The sequence below is a fragment of the Rhinoderma darwinii genome, chromosome 4 (genome assembly GCF_050947455.1).
Source record: "Rhinoderma darwinii isolate aRhiDar2 chromosome 4, aRhiDar2.hap1, whole genome shotgun sequence".
NCBI lineage: Eukaryota > Metazoa > Chordata > Amphibia > Anura > Rhinodermatidae > Rhinoderma > Rhinoderma darwinii.
Window position 1 is genome coordinate 348,033,651 of NC_134690.1, and position 22,958 is coordinate 348,056,608.

At 46.3% G+C, this 22,958-nt stretch overlaps 1 protein-coding gene across 3 annotated transcripts in view; it reads right to left on the reverse strand.

Annotated features, from left to right (window-relative positions):
• Window positions 1-17,333: 17,333 nt before the first annotated feature.
• NANP (N-acetylneuraminic acid phosphatase) overlaps window positions 17,334-22,958 on the reverse strand; it is a 41,534-nt gene continuing 35,909 nt past the window's right edge. For 2 of the 3 annotated variants that reach the window (XM_075862909.1, XM_075862910.1), the window contains exon 3: window positions 17,480-21,448. In XM_075862909.1, coding sequence (XP_075719024.1) covers window positions 20,813-21,448 — 636 coding nt within the window. In that variant the 3' untranslated portion in view covers window positions 17,480-20,812. The other variant, XM_075862911.1, reaches the window with a different exon arrangement.

Sequence of the window (22,958 nt, forward strand, 5' to 3'; positions counted from 1 at the left end):
AGCCCCCTGTAGATAGTGCCCTACATATAGCCCCCCCTGTATATAGTGCCCCACATATAGCACAACCCTGTAGATAGTGCCTCACATATATACCCCCTGTATAGAATGCCCGACATATAGCCTCCCTGTATATAGTGCCTCACATAGCCCCCCTGTATATAGTTCCCTACATATAGGCCCCACTGTATATAGTGCCTCGCATATAGCCCCCTGTATATAGTGCACCACATATAGCCCCCTGTATATAATGCCCCACATATAGCACCCCTGTATATAATGCCCCACATATAGCCCCTGTATATAGTGCCTCACATAGCCCCCCTGTATATAGTTCCCTACATATAGGCCCCACTGTATATAGTTCCCTACATATAGGCCCCTCTATAGATTGTGCCCAACATATAGCCATCCCCTCCCCTCCCCTCCTATAGACAATGCGCACGCACACTTTTTAAAGAAAAAAAACAACTTTACATACTCACTTTGATCCCGTTTCCACGCCGTCCTGTGTCAATGCAGACCTGCTCTGGGGCTGAACAACACAAGCGACACAATGACTTCATCGTGCCGCTTGTATGGTTGAAAGGCACTGATTGGCAGGGCAGAATGACTTGCCCCGCCAATCAGCGCCTTCCAATAATGGTAGCAGCGCGATGACGTCATCGTGCCGCTAGCATTGTTAAAATGCCACTGATTGACAAGGCAGAATGACTTGCCTGGCCAATCAGCGCCTTTCCACAACAGAAGTGGGGCACGTCGTCGAAAGTCGCTGATTGGCGGGGCAAGTCATACTGCCCTGCCAATCAGCGTCATTGTCAGGCTGGGTTCACACGACCTATTTTCAGACGTAAACGAGGCGTTTTATGCCTCGTTTTACGTCTGAAAATAGGGCTACAATACGTCGGCAAACATCTGCCCATTCATTTGAATGGGTTTGCCGACGTACTGTGCAGACAACCTGTCATTTACGCGTCGTCGTTTGACAGCTGTCAAACGACGACGCGTAAAAATACAGCCTCCTCAAAAGAAGTGCAGGACACTTTTTTCAGACGTAATTTGAGCCGTTCTTCATTGAACTCAATGAAGCACAGCTCAAAATTTACGGCTGTCAGAGAAGCCTCGCAAAATGCGAGGAGGAGCATTTACGTCTGAAACGAGGCTGCTGTTTTCTCCTGAAAACAGTCTGTCTTTTCAGACGTAAAAGCCTGCTACCGTGTGCACATACCCTCAGACGTTGAATGGTCGGGCACGGAACGAATTATGCATGTAATTGTGCCTGTGTCCTATAGATGTAGGTACAATTAGTGCAGGAGGGTGTGGCGGCGGCTCGTTTCAGTGGTGCCGCCGCCCCCTCAGAGAGGCAGTGTCACGAAGCGGGTTAGTGGACCCACTAGGCCGTAACGCCGCAGCTACTAGGGCAAAGCACGGGAAACAGGAACGGGGAACAAGGTACGGGTAACAACAGGAACGGGAAACACTAAGGGACCATTTGCAAGACAGACTGGGAAAACTAACAACGCTCAGGCATCGAACTAGGGGGCTGGACCCCTCTTATAGCCCAGGGTACTCACGGGTCAAAGGTCGTTCAAGATGTCCGGTGCGCGCGCTGCCCCTTTAAGAGCGGGGACGAGCGTGCGCGCGCACCCTGCGGGCTCCGGCTGAGGTGAGTGGATGCAAGCGCTGGCGTCTCGTAAGGAGGAGGCTGGGGCCAGCGCTTGCCGACTCGTGGCTGCGGCTGTCAGCGGGAGGCTGGAGCTGACAGCCCGCAGCCACGGACATTACAGTATCCCCCCTCTTACGCCCCCTCTTCTTGGGACCGGAGCGAGAGAGAAACTTCTTTAGAAGAGTAGGGGCATTGAGGTTCTCCTCTGGCTCCCAGGACCTCTCTTTGGGACCAAACCCCCTCCAATCCACCAAATACAAGGTCTTTCCTCTCACTCTCTTGGTGTCCAAGATCTCCTTTACCTCAAAGATGTTCGAGGAGCCGCTGGGAGCAACCGCAGGGCTGGGAGTCTTGGAATAGCGGTTTAGGATCACAGGCTTCAGGAGGGAGACGTGGAAGGAGTTGGGAATCCTGAGGGTAGGAGGCAGCCGAAGCTTGTAGGCGACAGGGTTGATCTGCTGCAGGACCTCTAATGGTCCAAGGAACCTGGGAGCGAACTTGTATGAGGGCATCTTCAAGCGAATGTTCCGAGAGGACAGCCAGACTTTAGTCCCCGGAAGATACTGAGGCGGCTCTCTTCTCTTAGTATCTGCCTTTCGCTTCATGCGATCTACTGCCAGCAAAATAGAGGACCGGGTCTGTTGCCAGATTTGCAGGAAGTCCCCATATGCAGAGTCAGCAGCGGGAACCTGGGATGAAGTCGACATAGGAAGAGGGACTCTGGGATGTTGACTGTAGACGATGTGAAACGGAGAGGAAGTGGTGGACTCACTTGTGTGGTGGTTGTAAGAAAATTCGGGCCATGGTAGAAGCTGTACCCAGTTATCGTGCTGTGAAGAGATGAAATGGCGGAGATAATTTTCCATGATCTGGTTGATCCTCTCAACTTGCCCATTGGACTGGGGGTGATAGGCAGAGGAAAAGTCCAATCTCACATCCAGGAGTTTACAGAGGGCTCTCCAGAACTTAGAGGTAAACTGAACCCCCCGGTCGGACACAATGTGAAGAGGCAAGCCATGCAAGCGGAAGATGTGCTGGATGAAGAGACTTGCCAGATGAGGAGCAGAAGGTAGGCCGGTCAGCGGGATAAAATGAGCCATCTTAGGGGACCGGTCCACCACCACCCAGACAGTGTTACATCCTGCTGAGGGGGGAAGGTCTGTGACGAAGTCCATCGCAATGTGCTGCCAGGGGGCATTGGGTACAGGCAGAGGTTAAAGCAGGCCGGCAGGCTTGCTGTGAGTCACTTTGTTAGAGGCACACACCGTGCAAGAAGAGACAAAGTCCAGAACATCCTTATGTAGCGTGGACCACCAAAAGTGACGAGCGATCAGGTCTCGGGTTTACGGACACCGGCATGCCCAGCAAGTTTAGAACTATGTCCCCAGCGGAGAATTCTTCTCCTGTCCGCCAACCGAACAAAAGTCCTCCCAGGAGGGATGTCTCTAACCTGCAGAGGATTAGCTGTGACGATGCAGGACGGGTCTATGATGGTCTGGAGGGACTCCACCGTGTCTTCCGTCTCAAACGATCTGGACAGGGCATCTGCCCTCACATTCTTGTCCGCGGGACGGTAGTGGAGCGCAAACAGAAAACGGGTGAAGAACAGCGACCACCTGGCTTGACGAGGATTAAGTCTTTGAGCGGACTGAAGGTAAGTGAGGTTCTTGTGGTCGGTGAAGATCAGGATGGGGTGAGCAGCGCCCTCCAGAAGATGTCTCCACTCCTCCAGGGCCAATTTGATGGCCAGCAGCTCCCGATCTCCAATTGAATAATTGCGCTCAGCAGAAGAAAACAGTCTAGAGTAGTAGCCACATACTACTGCCTTTCCTTTGGAGCTCCTCTGGAACAGAAGTGCGCCAGCACCGACAGAGGAAGCGTCCACTTCCAGTGAGAACTGCCGAGATACGTCAGGATGATGGAGGATCGAGGCTGAAGTGAAGGCACTCTTCAGGCTATTAAATGCAGACTCTGCCTCTGGAGTCCACACTTTGGCGTTCACACCCTTCTTGGTAAGGGTCGAGATGGGAGACGTTAGAGAAGAGAAGTTAGGAATAAACTGCCGGTAGAAATTGGCGAATCCCAGGAACCGCTGTATGGCCCTTAAGCCTTGGGGACGTGGCCACTCCAGGACAGCTTTCACTTTCTCAGGATCCATCTTGAGGCCTTGATCCGAGATGATGTAGCCCAGGAAGGGCAGAGAACTCTTCTCAAAGACACACTTCTCCAGCTTGGCGTATAAATGATTCTCCCTCAATCGTAGTAGAACCTGACGAACATGCCTCCGATGAGTCGTCTGATCTGGGGAGAAAATCAAAATATCATCGAGATAAACAACAACACAGACATAGAGTAGATCTCGGAAGATGTCGTTAACGAACTCCTGAAACACTGCTGGAGCGTTACACAGTCCGAAGGGCATCACCAGGTATTCGTAGTGCCCGTCCCGGGTGTTAAATGCCGTCTTCCATTCGTCACCCCGGCGAATCCGGACTAGATTGTAAGCCCCACGCAGGTCTAGCTTAGAAAAAATTTTGGCCCCTCGTATGCGATCAAATAGCTCAGAGATGAGTGGCAACGGGTATTTGTTCTTGACTGTGATCAGGTTAAGGCCCCTGTAGTCAATGCAGGGACGAAGGGATCCATCCTTCTTTTTAACGAAGAAGAATCCAGCCCCGGCCGGGGAGGAAGATTTTCGTATAAAACCCCTCTCCAGATTCTACTTTATATAGGCCGACATGGATAGAGACTCAGGCAAGGAGAGAGGATATACCCGTCCACGGGGAAGAGAGGCATTAGGAACCAGTTCAATGGGGCAGTCATAGGTGCGATGTGGAGGCAGCGTCTCAGCCTCCTTTTTGCTGAAAACATCTGAATACTGAGCAAAATGGGGAGGCAGTCCCGACAGCGACTGAGGCAGAGAAGGCTTGACAGGATGGATCTGCAACAGTCAACGACCGTGGCACTTGGAGCCCAATTGGAGAACCTCTCCAGAATTCCAGTCCAGGACTGGGGCATGAAGTCGAAGCCAAGGCAGGCCCAGCAGAACAGGATTGATGGCCTTAGGCAAAACAAGGAACGAAATAAATTCAGAGGGAAGTACTCCAACCTGGAGCTTCAACGGCTTGGTTTTAGAGATAATGGGATCAGGCAGAGGCAGTCCATTAACTGAGGCCACAGCCAAAGATGTCTCCAGGGGAACTGTGGGCAGCTGAAGAAGATCCACAAGCTCTTTCTGGATGCAATTTGCAGCAGAGCCAGAGTCAAGATAGGCAGAGACTTGATGCGTCCTGTTGCCGGATACCAGGGTCACAGGAATAGTCAGATTGGAAGCGAATCCTCTGTTAGATTCTGTTCCACATAGTGTTGTCTCTCCAATCAATCCTAGGCAATGGGGTCTCTCCGGCCTCTGGGGGCACAGACGCACAATATGGCCTCCATGGCCGCAATACAAACAAAGTCCAGAAGTGCGTCTGTGTTGTTTCTCCTGGGTAGACAATTTAACATAATTACTCTGCATCGGGTACTCTGGTGGGACGACTGAGGAGGATTGCGGGACAGCAGAATCCAGCCTAGGAAGTTCTCTCTCCCGGAGAACCTCTTGGGAATGTTCCCGGATCCTCATGTCGACGCGGGAGGCGAGTAGGATAAGATCATCCAGGGTAGATGGCAGATCGCGAGCAGCCAGCTCGTCCTTGATCCCTGAAGACAGTCCCTGCCAGAATGTAGCCACCAAAGCCTCGTTGTTCCAGGTCAATTCAGCAGCCAGGATACGGAACTGAATGGCATACTCGCGCACGGAGAGGTCTCCCTGGTGTAGGGTCAGCAAGGATGCAGCAGCCGAAGAAACTCTCCCAGGTTCCTCAAAGATCGAGCGGAAGGTCCGTAAGAAGCACTGCAAGTCCCGGGTCTCAGGTCCCTAATGTTCCCACAGAGGATTGGCCCATGCCAGGGCTTTGCCGGTAAGGAGAGAGATGATAAAGGCGATCCGGACGTCATCCGAGCAGAAGGACCTGGCATGTAGTCTGAAATGGATCAGGCACTGATTCAAAAATCCCCTGCAGGACCTCGGATCTCCGTCATAGCGTGGAGGTAGCGGCAAGAAACACAGGGGGTTGGTACCGGTACAGACAGGAGGTGTAGCAGGCGGAACCACAGGAACGGGTGCGGTGATGACTGTGGACGGAGCAAGCAGCCGATGGGCTATGGCGTTCACCGACAGGAGGAGCTGGTCTTGTCGTGACTGGAGATCCTCCATCTCAGCCAGCATGGCTTGTGTAGTCAACGTCTCAGGTTGACCAGCGGGGTCCATGGCCTGAGCGTACTGTCACGAAGCGGGTTAGTGGACCCACTAGGCCGTACCGCCGCAGCGGGGAGGCAGCTGGCCAAACAACAGGACACCCCAGAAATACAATGTCCCGCACAAGGGTACCTGAATAGTCCAGATGGTGGCCGCAGCTCTGGCACAGATGAGATGGGTGCAGCAGATGGCGCCAAATGTGGCGGATGACACAGGAGCCGCAAGTTGCGCCAGACGTGGCGGATTCCTCCGGATGTGGCAGATAACACAGGACGTGGTGGATTCCTCCGGACGTGGCAGATGACACAGGACGTGGCGGATTCCTCCGGACGTGGCAGATGACACAGGACGTGGCAGATTCCTCCGGACGTGGCACATGACACAGAAAGAAGCGGATTCCTCCGGACGTGGCAGATGACACAGGACGTGGCAGATTCCTCTGGACGTGGCAGATGACACAGGACGTGGCACGACTAGATACTAGGGCAAAGCACGGGAAACAGGAACGGGGAACAAGGTACGGGTAACAACAGGAACGGGAAACACTAAGGGACCATTTGCAAGACAGACTGGGAAAACTAACAACGCTCAGGCATCGAACTAGGGGGCTGGACCCCTCTTATAGCCCAGGGTACTCACGGGTCAAAGGTCGTTCAAGATGTCCGGTGCGCGCGCTGCCCCTTTAAGAGCGGGGACGAGCGTGCGCGCGCACCCTGCGGGCTCCGGCGGAGGTGAGTGGATGCAAGCGCTGGCGTCTCCTGAGGAGGAGGCTGGCGCCAGCGCTTGCCGACTCGTGGCTGCGGCTGTCAGCGGGAGGCTGGAGCTGACAGCCCGCAGCCACGGACATTACAGGCAGCAGAACGCAGCCCGAGGCAAGATGCTCCTCTCGCCTCATGGATGGTGCGGCCCTGGATGTCATCAAGTGAACGACAACGATGGAAGAGGAGGCTCTGCTGACCCATCCGGAAGCAAAGATTGGTTGCAAGGCTGAGCCAGTGGCCTCAAAGGAGGACCTTGAGAAAAAGTCAATGCGGTCCAAAGGATTGCGGAATGAAGCAGAGTCTGCAATAGATAGAGTAGTGGCCTTGGCCAGATGGGAGACCCGAGGATCCAAAACCGGAGGCTTGGTCCATTTTGAGGAAATATCCCTGTAGAAAAGGATACATAATATCTAGGCGAGAGGACTGGAAAAATTTCTTATCAGGATGTTTCCATATCTTTGAGACTATCTCTTCAAATTTTGAGTGGGAGTGTAAAGATTGGCATGCTCACAGGGGAGACTAGTTCGCATTTAAAAGGGCCTGCCGGAGATAGAAGTGAATGGAGTGGTGACCGACCATGCACTGTAGCGCTCCATTCAGAAAGAGGTCGGACCACCATCGATCAGACATTTATTAACTATCCTGTGGCTAGGTGATAAATGATCATTATGAGAAAACCCCTTGATCTACAGATCCTTCTCAATGAACTAGAATTTAATCAAAAAGTTTATTTATTTCAGTAATTCAATTCAAAATTATATAGATTCATTACACACAGAGTGATCTATTTCAAGCATTTTTTTTCTTTTAATGTTGATGATTATGGCTAACAGTTAATGAAAACCCAAAAGTTAGTCTTAGAAAATGAGAATATTGGGTAAAAGTTGAAGATTGTAGACTCCTGGTGTCACACTCTAATCCACTAATCAACACAAAACACCTGCAAATTTTTCCTAAGCCTTTAAATGGTCCAATAGTCTGGGAAAGTTGAGAGGAAGGAAAAGAATGTCAAGAAAGGCCATTCAAGAATCTGGGGGAGATTCACAAGGAGTGGACTGCAGCTGGAGTTAGTACTTCAAGTGACACCACACACAGACGTATCCAGGACATGGGCTACAACTGTCGCATTCCTTGTGTCAAGCCAGTCATGACCCAGAGACAACGTCAGAAGTGTCTTACCTAGGCTAAGGAGAAAAAGTAAGAATTAGTCTTATCGGTAATTTTGTTTCCTTGAGTCCACCATGACGGCACACTAGGAGGATGATCCCTTGACCTCTGTAGGGACAGGAACTGAGGGAGGTTAAAAGGACCCCACCCTCAGCCTCCCACCAGTGTGTACCATATCACTACACCGGAAGGAACTAGCTAATCCTAACTGTATGTTAATTTCACATACCACTAAGAAGGTAGGGTGGGTAATTATATACCATCATGGTGGACTCAAGGAAACGGAATTACCGATAAGACTAATTCTTACTTTTCATTTTGCTTCCAATGTCGGCACACTAGGAGAATACCAAATGAGATGGTTTACGGTAGGACTACCGCCTGGAGTACTTTGCGGCCGAAGGCTAAGTCTCTACCGGACGAAAGGTCCAGCCTATAATGCCTTGCAAAGGTAATGGAGTTAGCCCAAGTAGCTACAGTACAAATCTGGTCTAACAAAGCTCCTCCCCTTTCTGCCCATGATGAAGCTGTGGATCTGGTGGAATGGGCCTTGATGTTTATAGGAACTGATTTTCCTTCAAGACAATAACAGATTTGAAATAGTTGTTTTTATCCATCTAGCAATGATAGCTTTTGAGGTTTTCTGAGCTTTATTTTTCCCCAAAAATTGGACCAGGAGGTTGGAGTCTTTCCGCCAATCTGCAGTAATCTGTAAATATTGTAAGACTGCCCTTCTAACATCAAGACAATGAAATTCTACTTTTTTTTGAGTTTTGGGCAAAATGAAGGAAGGACAATCTCCTGATTTCTATGAAAATCTGAGACGACTTTTGGAAGGAAATTAGGATCACGTTTTAGTACGATTCTATCATCTGTTATCCTAAGATATGGTTCGTCTGTGGATAGCGCCTGTACTTTCCCAAGTCTCCTTGCTGTGGCTATCGCTATTAGAAAGGCTACTTTAAGGGACAAGTGTTTGATGTCTATGTTCTCAGTTGGTTCGAAGGGGGGTTTGTTTAGGGCTCTGAGGACAATGCCAAGCTCCCACTGCGGAGATGACTGTCTAATGGTCGGCCTTACTCTTGAGGCTGCAGACATGAATCTTTCACCCACCTGTGTTCTGACAGCTGAGTGCCAAAAAACGTACTCAGGGCCGAGACCTGTACTCTGAGGGTGCTTGGTCTATGACCTAGATCCTGCCCCTGCTGTAAAAAGTCCAAAATTTAATGGATGACTGGATGATTCTGGTCCGGGGGTTGGTCTCCACACCAGGAGGTATATTTTTCCAAATTTTTAGGTAAATTGCAGAAGTAACTTGCTTACGACTATTACAATCTGGGATAAACCCTTTTCTTTGAGCAGTGTCCCTTCAGGATCCAAGGTTCTGTAGACTCTGGTGGCGTAACGGCCCCTGTACCAGCAGATCTTGTTTTAAAGGAAGTTCTATAGGATCTTCCAGTGCCAATTCCTTCAGAATTGGGAACCAGGCCTTTTTTGTCCAGAATGGGACAATCAAAATGAGTTTCAGACGTTCCTTGTAAAGCTTCTGAAGGACTTGATATGAGCAGGAATGGTGGAAAAGCATATGCTAGATCCATGTCCCAAGGCTGGGATAGAGCATCTATGCCTAGGGCACCATCCTGGGGGTTTAGAGAGAAGAAAAGCTCTGTTTTGGAATTTTAAATCAAACCAGTTTTTATTAATAATACAACATATATCATACATCTCATGTACATTAACTTGGTTCCAACCGTCAATACATTTTCAGTTTTGTACAACATATACAGTTATATGTATCATAACTCCCACTTCCCTCCATCCCAACTCCCCCCCCCCCCCCGCAGTACCTCCTCCTTTCCCTGACTCCTATAACCATTCTCTCTCCTGCCTCCTACTGATATATCCATACTTGCCTCCTGATCATTCCACCTTAAGGTGTATTCTACCTCCCTGCAGTGCCATAATTGTGTTCCCATTTTGCCCATTGCTTATCGTATTTGTGTATTGCCCCACGTTTTAGGTATATCCGATGTTCCAATGCCACCGTGTGATTAACGTATTCCACTAGCTCAGACCCCTCCGGGGGATCCGCATTCAACCAATATTTTGCTATTAGTTTCCTAGCATGATACAAAACCTTTTTTATGGCCAGTAATTCCGCTCCATCACCTCCCTCCTCCCCCATGCAGCCCAACACATAGATCTTAGGTTCCAACGGAAAATCTCTCCCAAATACCCTCGCTACCATGCTTCCAACCTCCTTCCAGTAATCATTCAGCTTCGGACAACTCCAGAACATATGCTTCATGTCTGCCCCCTCAAACAAACACCTGGGACACTCCTGCGTTGGTCTGAGTCTCATTTGCATTAACACCTTAGGTGTCCTGTACACTCTATGTAGGAGAAAAAGTTGTGACCTCCTGTGTGCTACATTAATGGAGAGCATTTTGGGCGATTCCAGTATCTCCTCCCACTCATCATCAGTTATATTCCCCACATCCTCTTCCCATTTGCATCTGATCACCCCCATCGGATCTCCAAGGAATTTGGAAAGTAATGTACCATAAATCACAGAAATAATCCCTTTAGTGTCTTTTGCTCCCAATACCTGCTCCATCACTCCCATAGTAGAGCAGCCCAAGTCCACCAATCTACCCTGGGCCTGCGCCGCATGCCGCAACTGGAGGTATTGATAAAACATCCGATGTGGGAGTCCAAACTCCTCCTGTAACTGTGAGAACAATTTGAGACTTCCCCCCTCATATACCTGGTATACATATCTGACCCCAGCTTGTTCCCACTCCTGAAAGCCGTCCAAGATATGGAATTCCCATAAGTATGGATTATCCCATAGAGGCATATAATTGGAGCACCCAGTAACGCCCAGCATTTTTTTGCATTCCCACCAGACCCTATGTATCAATAGCAAAGTCGGTTTCCCTTTCGCCTCCCTCCTCAGTTTATGAGACTCCATTGCCTCTAGTATATCCTCGCCCCGACTCAAATGATGCACCAGTTTCCCACTAGAGTCCCACTCTTCCCTATTCTTCCAACCTTTAAAATGTTGTGCTTGGGCTGCTAAGTAATATATCCACGCATTTGGAATAGCTAATCCTCCCTTTTCCGTTGGTAATTGTAATTTTTCCAATTTAATCCTGGGGATCCCCCTTTTCCACACTAAGTCCCTAAACAGATTATGTATTCTCCTGAACCAATATTTAGGCAACCATACTGGGGCATTATGCACCACATAAAGAACCTGAGGCATCAGAATCATTTTAATCAGGTTTGCTCTTCCTAGCGCTGAAAGTGGTAGTCCAAGCCATATTCTGGTCTTATCTTTTAGTTTGTCCAATAATGGTTTCACATTCAGCGCAACAAAATCCTGCACCCTCCCCGAGACCTTAATCCCCAGATATTTAAATTCCTTAACACAAGGTACAGCAATTCCCCCCACCACCAGTGGCCCCTCCAATGGTTTGAGTGGCAGCAATGTCGACTTACTCCAATTAATTTGAAGCCCTGAAAATTTGCCAAACCGTTCCAATATGGTCATTATCAACGGCAGTGACCGAACTATCTCTCCCAGGAATAGTAAAATATCATCCGCATATAATGCTATGCGTTCCTCCAGCTCCCCACATCGAAACCCTTCTATACCCGGATGTTGCCTTACCACATTTGCCAGAGGTTCGATCGCTAGAGCGAATAATAGTGGGGAAAGTGGACATCCCTGACGCGTCCCCCTCTCTAGTCTAAAGGAATCTGACATCCGCCCATTGGTTCGAATCCTAGCCACCGGTTCCTTATACAGCAATTTTACCCATGTTATAAAATTTCTCCCAAATCCGAACCGCTCCAAAACAGCCCACAGATACCCCCACTCCACACTATCAAATGCCTTAGCCGCGTCTAAGGACAACACTGCTCTACCCTGTGTATCTGCAGCCTCTGTCTGCAAATTCAAGAATAATCTTCTCAGATTAACTGCTGTAGATCTTGATGGCATAAATCCCGACTGATCCGGGCCCACTATCTTAGTCACCACTCTTGTCAGCCTTTTAGCCAGAACCTTTGCCAAAATTTTTACATCTGCGGACAGCAGGGATATTGGTCTATAAGAATCCGGCTGTGTTCGATCTTTCCCCTCTTTAGGAATGACTACTATTGCCGCTTCATACATAGTCTGTGGCAGTCGTCCCCTGGCAAAACTATCTTGGAACACCTCTAATAACTCTGGCAGAAGCTCCCCCCCATATGTTTTGTACATCTCTGTAGGTATACCATCCATGCCTGGAGCCTTTTCATTAGCCATAGAACTCACTGCTTCCTGCAATTCCTCCAATGTAATTGGCTCTTCCAGCCACTCTCTCTCCTCCTCCCCTAAGGTAACCCACTCCATTTCCTCTAGATAGTCTGTCAATAGATCTTCCGGATAATCTACCCTCGTACGATACAGCTCGGTATAGAAGGATTTCAACACATCCAGTATGTCCCCTGTTTCTCCAACCAGTGTCCCCTCTTTGTCCTGCAATTGGTGGATGAACGCACCCTCCCGCTGAGGCCTAGCCATATTTGCCAGCAATCTGCCCGTCATTTCCCCCTCCTCATAATATTTTTGCTGCAAAAACAACCTTTTATTAGCTGCCTGTTCTAGTTGATGTTCCTTTAGTAATTTTAGGGCTACCTTCCACTGGGCCTTCGTTTCTGCTGTATTATTAGCTACATGAGTCTCCTCGGATAATGTCACCCTTTCCAGTAGATGTTTTCCCACCTGTCGTGATCTATTTTTAATGGTCGTGATTTCCCGGATATACACCCCCCTGATATTCGCCTTCATAGCATCCCATAAGATATCTATAGGTACCGTACCTTTATTAAACTCAAAGTACTCCTGCAAGCTCGCAGTTATTATCTCCTCCCCCACTAGTCGTATCCAGAACGGATTTAGCCTCCAATGCAGTCTTAGCCCCCCTATCTGCGGACTAGTTCGAACTTTCAATATCATTGGGGAGTGATCAGACAGTGACCTTGGCAGATATTCCACCCCTTCCACACACTCAATCCCTAACCCGTTACTAAACATCAAATCTATTCTAGACAACGATCCATAAGTAGATGACACACAAGAATATTGCGTAGTAGAGGGCCACTTTGCCCGCCAAATATCCGTGTACCCCACCTCTATCATGTACTTCCCAAACCGCGTCAGAACAGCCTCACCTACCCCCCTCCCTTTTGGAAATTTATCACGTCTTATATCCATTACATTGTTGAAGTCTCCCATAAGTATAGTCGGGACCATCGGCCAACTAGCCAGCCTTTCCGAAACTTCTATTATTGGAACCACCGAGTATGGGGGAGGTACATACAGTACCACAATTATACATTCCCAATTAAACAACTTACAATGTACCCCTACATATCTGCCCTCTCCATCTTTAAAGGAAGCCAAACAGCAAAAAGGTACATCCCTATGAACCAGGAGACTAACCCCCCTTGAATATGTGGAATGATAGGAGTGAAAGCTGTGTCTAATCCACACCCTATGTGTCTGTTGCACCGTATCAGCGGTAAGATGCGTTTCCTGTAGTCCCATCACTCCAGCAGACTGCCCTTTCAGAAAGTCAAATATAGCTCGCCGTTTTGTTGCCTCTCCCATACCTCTCACATTCCAGGACAAAAGATTTACCCTACCCCCCATCTATCCATTTTTTTTATCTGACAGAGGCCATTACCCTTGAATCCAGTGCCAATCAGAGCGTACTGCATTTCCAACTCCCTTTCCCTCCAAAACATTCTCCTCCCTCCTCCCCCCTCCCTAGCCCGCCCAACATTCCAGAAACTTACCCTCCAAAGAGGGCCCGGGCTGGTGAAGAAATCTCCACCAATGTGACTGTTCAGCTTCCCATTTACACTGCAGAAACACATCTTTTCCCACAATATAAACCTGAGAACCACAAACCTCCCGCCACCTTACTACCATAGACACATAGCATTTTAGTGACTCCAACATCTTCAATTAACCTGACATCTCTGTCTTTCCTTCAGCATTATAAACCTAGAGGCTGCAGCCCCAAATTAGAACAGTAAAATAATAAAATGCAGAAAAAACAATGCCTTATTCCTCTGTGCGGCGCATCCTCCTTTTTCATAGTAAGCAGAGTCCCCTCTTCAACCATCCACCTGACAATCACGCAGCAGCTTCCTCTCGATTCTGACGAAGGCGATCCTCGTGACTGTCCAGCCATCTTAACGCATCTTTTGAGTTCTCAAAAAATTGTACAGATCCCAGCGCCGCAACTCGAAGTTTCGCCGGGTACAACATGGAGTATTGAACACGCAGATCTCTCAGTCGTCGCTTGATATCCAGAAATTGCATCCTTCTTTTCTGGACCTCTACAGAAAAATCCGGGTAAAATGACACTTTCACACCATTCACCCGTATATCCTGCTTTTCCCGGGCCTGGCGAAGAATTAAATCTCTGTCCTTATAATGAAGCAGCTTTACCAGCACAGGTCTTGGCGGCCGTCCAGGTGGACCCGGGCGAGTTGGTACTCTATGGGCTCTTTCCACCGCAAACAATGGTGTCAACGACTCCTTGCCAAACACCTCCAGTAACCATTTTTCGAAATAGGAATCCGGATTGGACCCTTCCACTTTTTCGGGTATTCCCACCATCCGTACGTTATTGCGACGTAGACGGTTCTCCAGGTCATCCGTTTTAGATAACAAATAAGTAACATCCACAGCTACCGCATTTACATCTCTCCTCATGGGCAGCATTCTGTCTTCCACATCACTGACTCTACCTTCCACCGCTGTTGTACGCTCCGACACCTTCTGCAGATCGTGCCGTATTATGGAAATATCCTCCTTTATTCCGCCCACCTGGCAAGTGAGTTTAGCTAGCGTGGCATTACATAGGCTTACCGCCGAAAAAACATCTGCCAACGTAGGCCCAGGCTTATTTGAATTGTGCGGGCCTCGATCCAGCCCTCTTCCTGAGCTGCCTGCAACATCTTCTCCATTCTCCTCCTCCTCCTCTGAGTCCACCTGTGCCCGCAGCGGTTCATATCTGGACCCGAAGCAACCTGCCTGCTTTTTCCCTCCTCCTGTCATCTCTCCTCCAGCATCTGCCTTCACTGGTGTCTTTCTGGCAAAGCGCTCCAGTCGGGATGCCGCCGCCCCTCTCAAGTCTCTGCTCTCTGCCATCACGCACATGTCGGCGCCATCTTGTAATCCCAGCTCACCTTCCTCTGCCGCCTTAGACTTCCTTGAACGGGTCATTACAGCCTCCAGATTCTGCAGAATAGTGTCACCAGGTTCTCCTCCTTCTCCCCTCTCTGCACAGGTATGTCTTCGTTAGAGAAATTCAGCCACAGGATGTGTTTCAGGATATCCTCTGTTTTGGAATTTAATCTGTTCGCAAACAGGTCTAATTGAGGAAACCCCCATTGTCGTGTGATCTGAAGAAAGACTTCCTGATTTAAAGCCCATTCGCCCGGATCTAGGTTTCTCCTGCTGAGGAATACGCTTCCATATTCTCCGACCCCTTCAGGTGAATGGCTGATTTTTTCCTCTGCCCAACAAAATATTCTCTGAGATAGTGAGAGCAGGGTAAGAGATCTGGTATCCCCCTGATATTTTAGAAAAGACACTGTCGTCATGTTGTCGGATAGTGCTTTGACATGTTAGTTTTGATGAACGAAGGAAACTGACTTCAGTGTCTTCCAGACTGCTCTGAATTCTCTGTAATTTGGGGATCGAGCAGCTATGGTCGGTGGCCAAGACCCCTGAATATAACTATCTGGGAGTTTGGCTCCCCAACCTTGTTTGCTTGCATCTGTCAGAATTACGATTGCCGGAAACTGATGCCAAATTACACCCCTCCTGAGATTCGAGTGTTCCGTCCACCAATATAGGGAAGTTTTTACCTTCTGAGGTATTTTTATCTTTCGATCTAGGGATGACTGCTTTCTGTCCCATGAGAAGAGTATACATCTTTGAAGTGGACTCCCCCTTGAACTTGAACCGATAGCCTCTGACCCGCTCCTGATTAAAGTAGACTATGGGGGATATAATAACTGTAGCAACACCTCCATTCTCTATGCCTGATGAAGACCTAGGTTCTAGGTTGGAACGCATTGCATACCAGTAATGTTTTATTAGTTTTTATTCTAACATGTAATAAATTTCACGTTTCACCTAAACGGAAAAGAGAGTGGATCGTTCCATACCGAAAGGACGGGGAACTAAGAACCACATAAAGTAGATATAGGAGCGTCACAAGAAGGAGTATTTGTTTTGCATAATCCATTGAAGTGGACGGGAATGGTTTTGGCTCCAGGCGACTGACTGAATGCAAGCTGTCATCTGATCTAGCATACTCATTGCCGCTCTTATTTTGTAAGAGGTGGCTTTTTGAAATCTTTTGATATTGGAAATTAGATTCCTTATTTTTTTTCCCTAGTAGGAAGGATATCTGTAGGGTAGTCCAGTAGGACCCCTAGAAATTTTGTCAGAGTGTGTGGAATAATAATTGATTTTTGATAATTTATGATCCAACCCAGTATCCCAGATTGAATCTCTGGGGTATTTGCTGTAATTAGGAAGTCGTCCAGATATGGGACTATAATAATTCCGTCTGCGGAATGAAGCTATCACTTCTATCATAATTGGGGCAGATGAAATTCCGAACGGGAGGGCTGTACACTGGTAACGAACAACTTCGCCTGTCGAGTCCTTTACTGCAAACCTTAGGATTTTTTTATTATAAGAAATACAGGGTGGGCCATTTATATGGATACACCTAAATAAAATGGGAATTGTTGGTGATATTAACTTCTTGTTTGTGGCACATTAGTATATGGGAGGGGGGAAACTTTTCAAGCTGGGTGTTGACCATGGCGCCCATTTTGAAGTAGGCCATTTTGTATCCAACTTTAGTTTTTTCAATGGGAAGAGGGTCATGTGACACATCAAACTTATCGAGAATTTCACAAGAAAAACAATGGTGTGCTTGGTTTTAACGTTGCTTTATTCTTTCATGAGTTATTTACAAGTTTCTGACCACTTATAAAATGTGTTCAAAGTGCTGCCCATTGTGTTGGATTGTCAATGCAACCCTCTTCTCCCACTCTTCACACACTGATTGCAACACCGCAGAAGAAATGCATAACACCTCAGCAGTGCCACAGGCTGATCGCCTCCATGCCACGCCGCATTGATGCAGTAATTCATGCAAAAGGAGCCCCGACCAAGTATTGAGGGCATATACTGGACATTCTTTTCAGTAGGCCAACATTTCGGTATTAAAAATCATTTTTGAAATTGGGCTTATTGAATATTCTAATTTTCTGAGAGACAAAATTTTGGGTTTTCAAAAAAAGAAAAAAAATGCTGGAAATAGATCACTGTGTGTAATGAATCATGACAATATGAGTTTCACTTTTTTAATTGAATTACTGAAATAAATTAACTTTTTGATTAAATTTTAATTAATTGAGGAGGACCTGTATATTCAGTCGCTGCAGAGCAAATGTATAGGTGTGTATAGACGGAAACATCACTGAAACGACAAAAAAAAATGTAATCACAATATTTGTTTCACAATTTCACAAATTTTTGGCATTCTACACTTTTTACATAAGCCGTATATGTAATTTAGTTTGTATTGTATATAAATTCGGTCATGTGATACGTCAGACTTTTTCTTTATCTGACAAAAACGTAGGCTTTAGAGGTGCCAAGCTGCTGGTTACAAGGCATGTTTTGGTGCTTTCTGTCGACTTTTAAAAGGTAAAGATAAGGTTTCACTCAACTCTTTGGCAACGAAAACCCCTTTGCCCAGAAGCCAGGGCTAACAAAATCATGACTGTTTTAGGTAATTTTCAGAGGCCACCAAGTGTTCCCGAAACCAGCCATTGTGTTCCTGGTGGCATAAGATACTCACTAATCTCGAGTGTTTGCAGTGTTTGGAAATCTACCTTACTGGGTAATAAAAAGTTACGCAACTTTATAATAAACTTTGTTTCAATGCCCCCCTATTTCTAAAACAATTTTATGTAAACAAGAATGTTTCCATTCACTGACAACAAGCAGAGGCTGAAAATGTGTCTTGATCTAGACTTACTCACTCTAGTCTGGGCAATTATTTGTGAGCTAAACACAACAGCAGCACAGCTTTTACTACTGTTCTGGGCTCCAGGCTGATGACTCGTAACTACACGAACAGATTGTAACAAACCCGTCAGCTGTGTGATAAGGACTAGTCCAAAATGGGTTTCTGCCTCTGAATATATGCAAGGATGGTCCCATTCACTGATAGAATGCTTCCATTTCGGAAGATGGTGATGCATTAAAATACAAAAGGGGCATTTCTATCAATAGCGCTATTTATTAAAAGTGTAACACTTTACAAAGGAAAATAAAATACGGAACAAGTCATTTCTGCCATTTCTCATTCACACTTAATTTTGATAAATGTGCCCTACAGTGTATTAGAGTTTTATAATTTTTCATTAAACATTGTGATTAGACTATATAAAACTGAACAACCCTTTGGAACTATAAATAAAAATCTCATCCATGTCCTTATTATAGCCTTATATTAGTTATATCTGCTGCTAAATGTAAGTGTCAATTATAAACTGACAATAAAAACAACCGATTATATTCACTAGCGTTTGGGCTGGTCACAATCACTTTGTCTGAGGTTAAAGATCTTCAGAATTTCTCTTTAAAATTTTTAAATAAAAAAGTTAAATATTAAATTTAACAATAATAAAAAATCTATAAATCAAGTATTTATGTTATGTAAACTTTCCAGATTATTGCGAGTTCACAGATTAACGAGTGATACAGTGTTAATATAAAACTGTTATAAAGCTCTCAATCCAAAAATCAGAAAATAACAATGGCAATTAAAGGGGCTTCATGCACACGGTTATATTATGGCTTCCATTTTTCTAGTTACCTCCTCAAAACCAAAACTGTGACGGGGATTTCCACTTGGACTCTACTGCAAAATCAACTGCAATAGTGAGGCTGGTTTTAAACGGCCAAAATACCGAGACCTATGGCGGTTCTAGTGAACCAAGCTTAGATCACCATAGGCTTCTACAGTGATCAGTAGGACCACGGGGGCCTCTGTCGTGTAACTTCTCTGCAGCCTTTCCCTTCTGCTCTTGAGTGCCAAGTAGAACGGTCAGTCAAAAGCAGAGTCTAGGGGTAACAGCTGGCAGCGGAACACTTCCTATTCAGTGTGTGAAGATTCCAACTCTTTTTCCAGGATGAGGATTTCAGCCATAACACCGATAAACTACAGCTGCAGTCCAGAGGAAATTCTGAGTCATTAGAGATGAATTTCATCAATTATCCAGAGCAGAAAGCAGCTATTGAGGCCCCATGCACACGACCGTTGCCATAATTACGACCCGTAATTACGGGCGCGGCCAGCCATCCGTATTTATGGGCCGTGCTCCCATTATAAAGTATAGGAGCACGGTCCGTAAAATAAAAAAATGGAACGTGTCCTATTTTTTTCAGCACGGACACCTTCATGTAAATATACAGGAAGGTGTCCATCGGCCATAGAAACTAACGGACCGTAATTACGGGTGATTTTACGGCCGTGTGCATGGGGCCCAAGAGTGTATCTCTCGCACGCTCTCTGGAAGACCCATTACATAGCTAGCCAATTGATTTCTATAGGAACTGTTTAATGGTTTATTTCCCCTCCTGGTGGCGCTGCAGCAAAATTGAGCATTGCCGCCAGGTTGTCATGTAGACTACAGCTCATAGAAGCCTGTATGGTGGCACAGAATGTACAATATGCAGCACAGACATATGGAGGTACAGTATGGTCCTCATAGACTTCTCTGGGTGCCGTATTATGGCTCTGAATATGGCCACTTTAACAGGGCAGTATTTTGAATCGGTATTTGAAAGCCAAAATTAGAAATGGAAAATAAAGTAAGTATAATGGAATGATTTGTAACTCTTTTGGTGTTTTGGACCCACTCCTAGTTTCGGCTTACAAATATTGACCTTAATACTGCCGTGTGAAAGTGGCCTAACTTATTAGCCTGTATGGACTGTGTGCATGAGCCTTTTTTTATTAATTGCCAATTGTATGACTCGTTGCTATAGCATTTGGTCAACATGTGGTAACAATAATCCAATAAATGTGATGTCACATGCAGCACTGATATAGTGTAAATTAGGTATTGGAGATATAAGTAGTGTATTTTCTCTTATACTATGTTATCACACACGTGAGTGAGATAAACAGTAAAGTAGCAATAATCATACACCTTAAAGAAGAACTCCAATGATTTATTTTTTTCCGCCCCTCACATGTGGTGAAATGTAGTGTAATGTTGTGTATCCACTTATCTGGTTTTCTATATTAGCCGCAGTCGCTTCAGACTCAATGCAAGTCTATAAGATTCACATCGAGGCCCTCATAGACTTGATTTGAGAGACACTGACTTCCGATCCCCTACAGCAGACGCTGTAGCATCCAGGGAGTCAGAATAGAGATCACATGACCCCCGGTGGCCTGGAACGGAGTGGCTATGGGTAAAATTGAGAACCAGGTAAGCAGATACACAACAATAAACTATATTTCACCCCACATGTTTCAAACATGGGGGGGGGGGGGTGGAATTCACTGGTGTGCTTCTTTAATAGATAATGGATAAAGAAAATATTCCAGAATTCAAAGAATTTAGCTAACAATTAAATTAAAATGGTGGTGGAGTATACAACAGTCTTTTATTGCTATGGATCAATGATCTTTTACTTCTCCGCAGGTTTGCTCCCTTCAGTTTGAGATAGAACAATTGAATGCAGTATATATCATAAAGAATGTCCAAGTCGACCAAGTTCACACCTTTTTGCTTCTAGGTTATACTTTACTGTAAATTCCGTAGAAGATCGGGAAGACGAGTCATACAATTAATGATATAGTGAGGTGTGGGCTTGGGGTTGCTGTTTATATGTGGACTTTTATTTAACCAAATAGTTGCCTTGAGTCCCGCATTCAGTCCTCCAAGAATATCTGTATCCAGATTGTCACCTACCATCACACAGTCCTCTGGTTTCACCTGCACAAGGTCACAGCAATGGAGGAAAATAGATGGTGCCGGCTTCTCTTCATCATGTTCTCCTCCCACCACAACGGCATCAAAGTATGGAGTGACGCCACAAGCCTCGATTTTTTCTCTCTGAACTTGTCTGTTTCCATTGGTGAGCAGCACCAAGTTGGCAGATTTTCGGAGCTCACTCAGCATATTTTTGGTACTTTCTGGCAGTGTCATGAGTTGTAGGCGGTTTGTTTTCCAAAGAATATAACATTCTTTGGCTAAGTCCTTATGGTCCCCGGATATTACGTCCTGCATGGATGTTTCAAAATGTGAAACCCGGAGATCATCAATGGTCATTTTGGAGGAATCAAGAGTTTCATGGAGAAGCTTGACTTGGAAATTATTACATATAATACTCGCTTCCTCTTCACTGAATTGGCTTTTGTCTACCAGTAATTTCATTACCTGGAAAAATATAGAAAGTACTATACATTAGATTGTAAACTGAAGCAGAGTGAGTCCAGTAAGATAGAGATAATCTTGCATATAGTAACAAGGTTTAAAATGCCTTTTCAGGTCTAGAATAAGATGCAGTGAATGTTTGTTACACTGATATTTAAAGAGGCTCTGTCACCAGATTTTGCAACCCCTATCTGCTATTGCAGCAGATAGGCGCTGCAATGTAGATTACAGTAACGTTTTTATTTTTAAAAAACAAGCATTTTTGGCCAAGTTATGACCATTTTTGTATTTATGCAAATGAGGCTTGCTAAAGTCCAAGTGGGCGTGTTTAAAGTAAAAGTCCAACTGGGCGTGTATTATGTGCGTACATCGGGGCGTTTTTACTACTTTTACTAGCTGGGCGTTCTGACGAGAAGTATCATCCACTTCTCTTCACAACGCCCAGCTTCTGGCAGTGCACAGACACACAGCGTGTTCTCGAGAGATCACGCTGTGACGTCACTCACTTCCTGCCCCAGGTCCTGCATCGTGTCGGCCACATCGGCACCAGAGGCTACAGTTGATTGTGCAGCAGCATCAGCGTTTGCAGGTAAGTCGATGTAGCTACTTACCTGCAAACGCTGATGCTGCTGCAGAATCAACTGTAGCCTCTGGTGCCGATGTGTCCTCGCTCGTCCGACACGATGCAGGACCTGTGAGTGACGTCACAGCGTGATCTCTCGAGGACTCGCTGTGTCTGCACTGCCAGAAGCTGGGCGTTCTGAAGAGAAGTGGATGATACTTCTCGTCAGAACGCCCAGCTAGTAAAAGTAGTAAAAACGCCCCGATGTACGCACATAATACACGCCCACTTGGACTTTTGCAAGCCTCATTTGCATAAATACAAAAATGCAATAGCAGATAGGGGTTGCAAAATCTGGTGACAGAGCCTTTTTAAAGGGGAAATCCAGCCAAAAAACCATCTTCCGACAAGTCATACATACGTGTACATACATACATGTGAGAAGATGTTCACATTGTAGAATCCGTAAATCATCACAGATTTTTTCAACAGGGCTGTGGGGAGATCGCTCGGACCACTTGCATCACTCCGAGATTTCAATTACTGGAAATTTGGGACACAAGGAAAGCTCCATTGATTTAAATTGTGCTTGATTCAGAATATTATGTCAAAAATTTCCTGTGATAGAAAAATCTAAATTGGGTCTGGGTGCTCAAAGGCTCCATTCACATGAGTTGCACCAGTGCGGGACGCATTATCACGCATCCCCCATAGACTAGAGTCTATGGAGGGATGCGTGAAGTGAAAAAAAAAAGGGCATGTCCTATTTTTTACTGACCCCTCACACGCTCCGTTGAAACAATGGCCGTGTGAACATCCCCATTGAAAGACATGAGTCCATGTGATGGCCATTGTTGTAACGGCCGTCACACAGACTACTTATACGCTCGTTTGAATGGGCCCTAAAGCTTTCCAGCAGTAGTACAGAAGAAAAAAAAGGTAGAGGTGAGA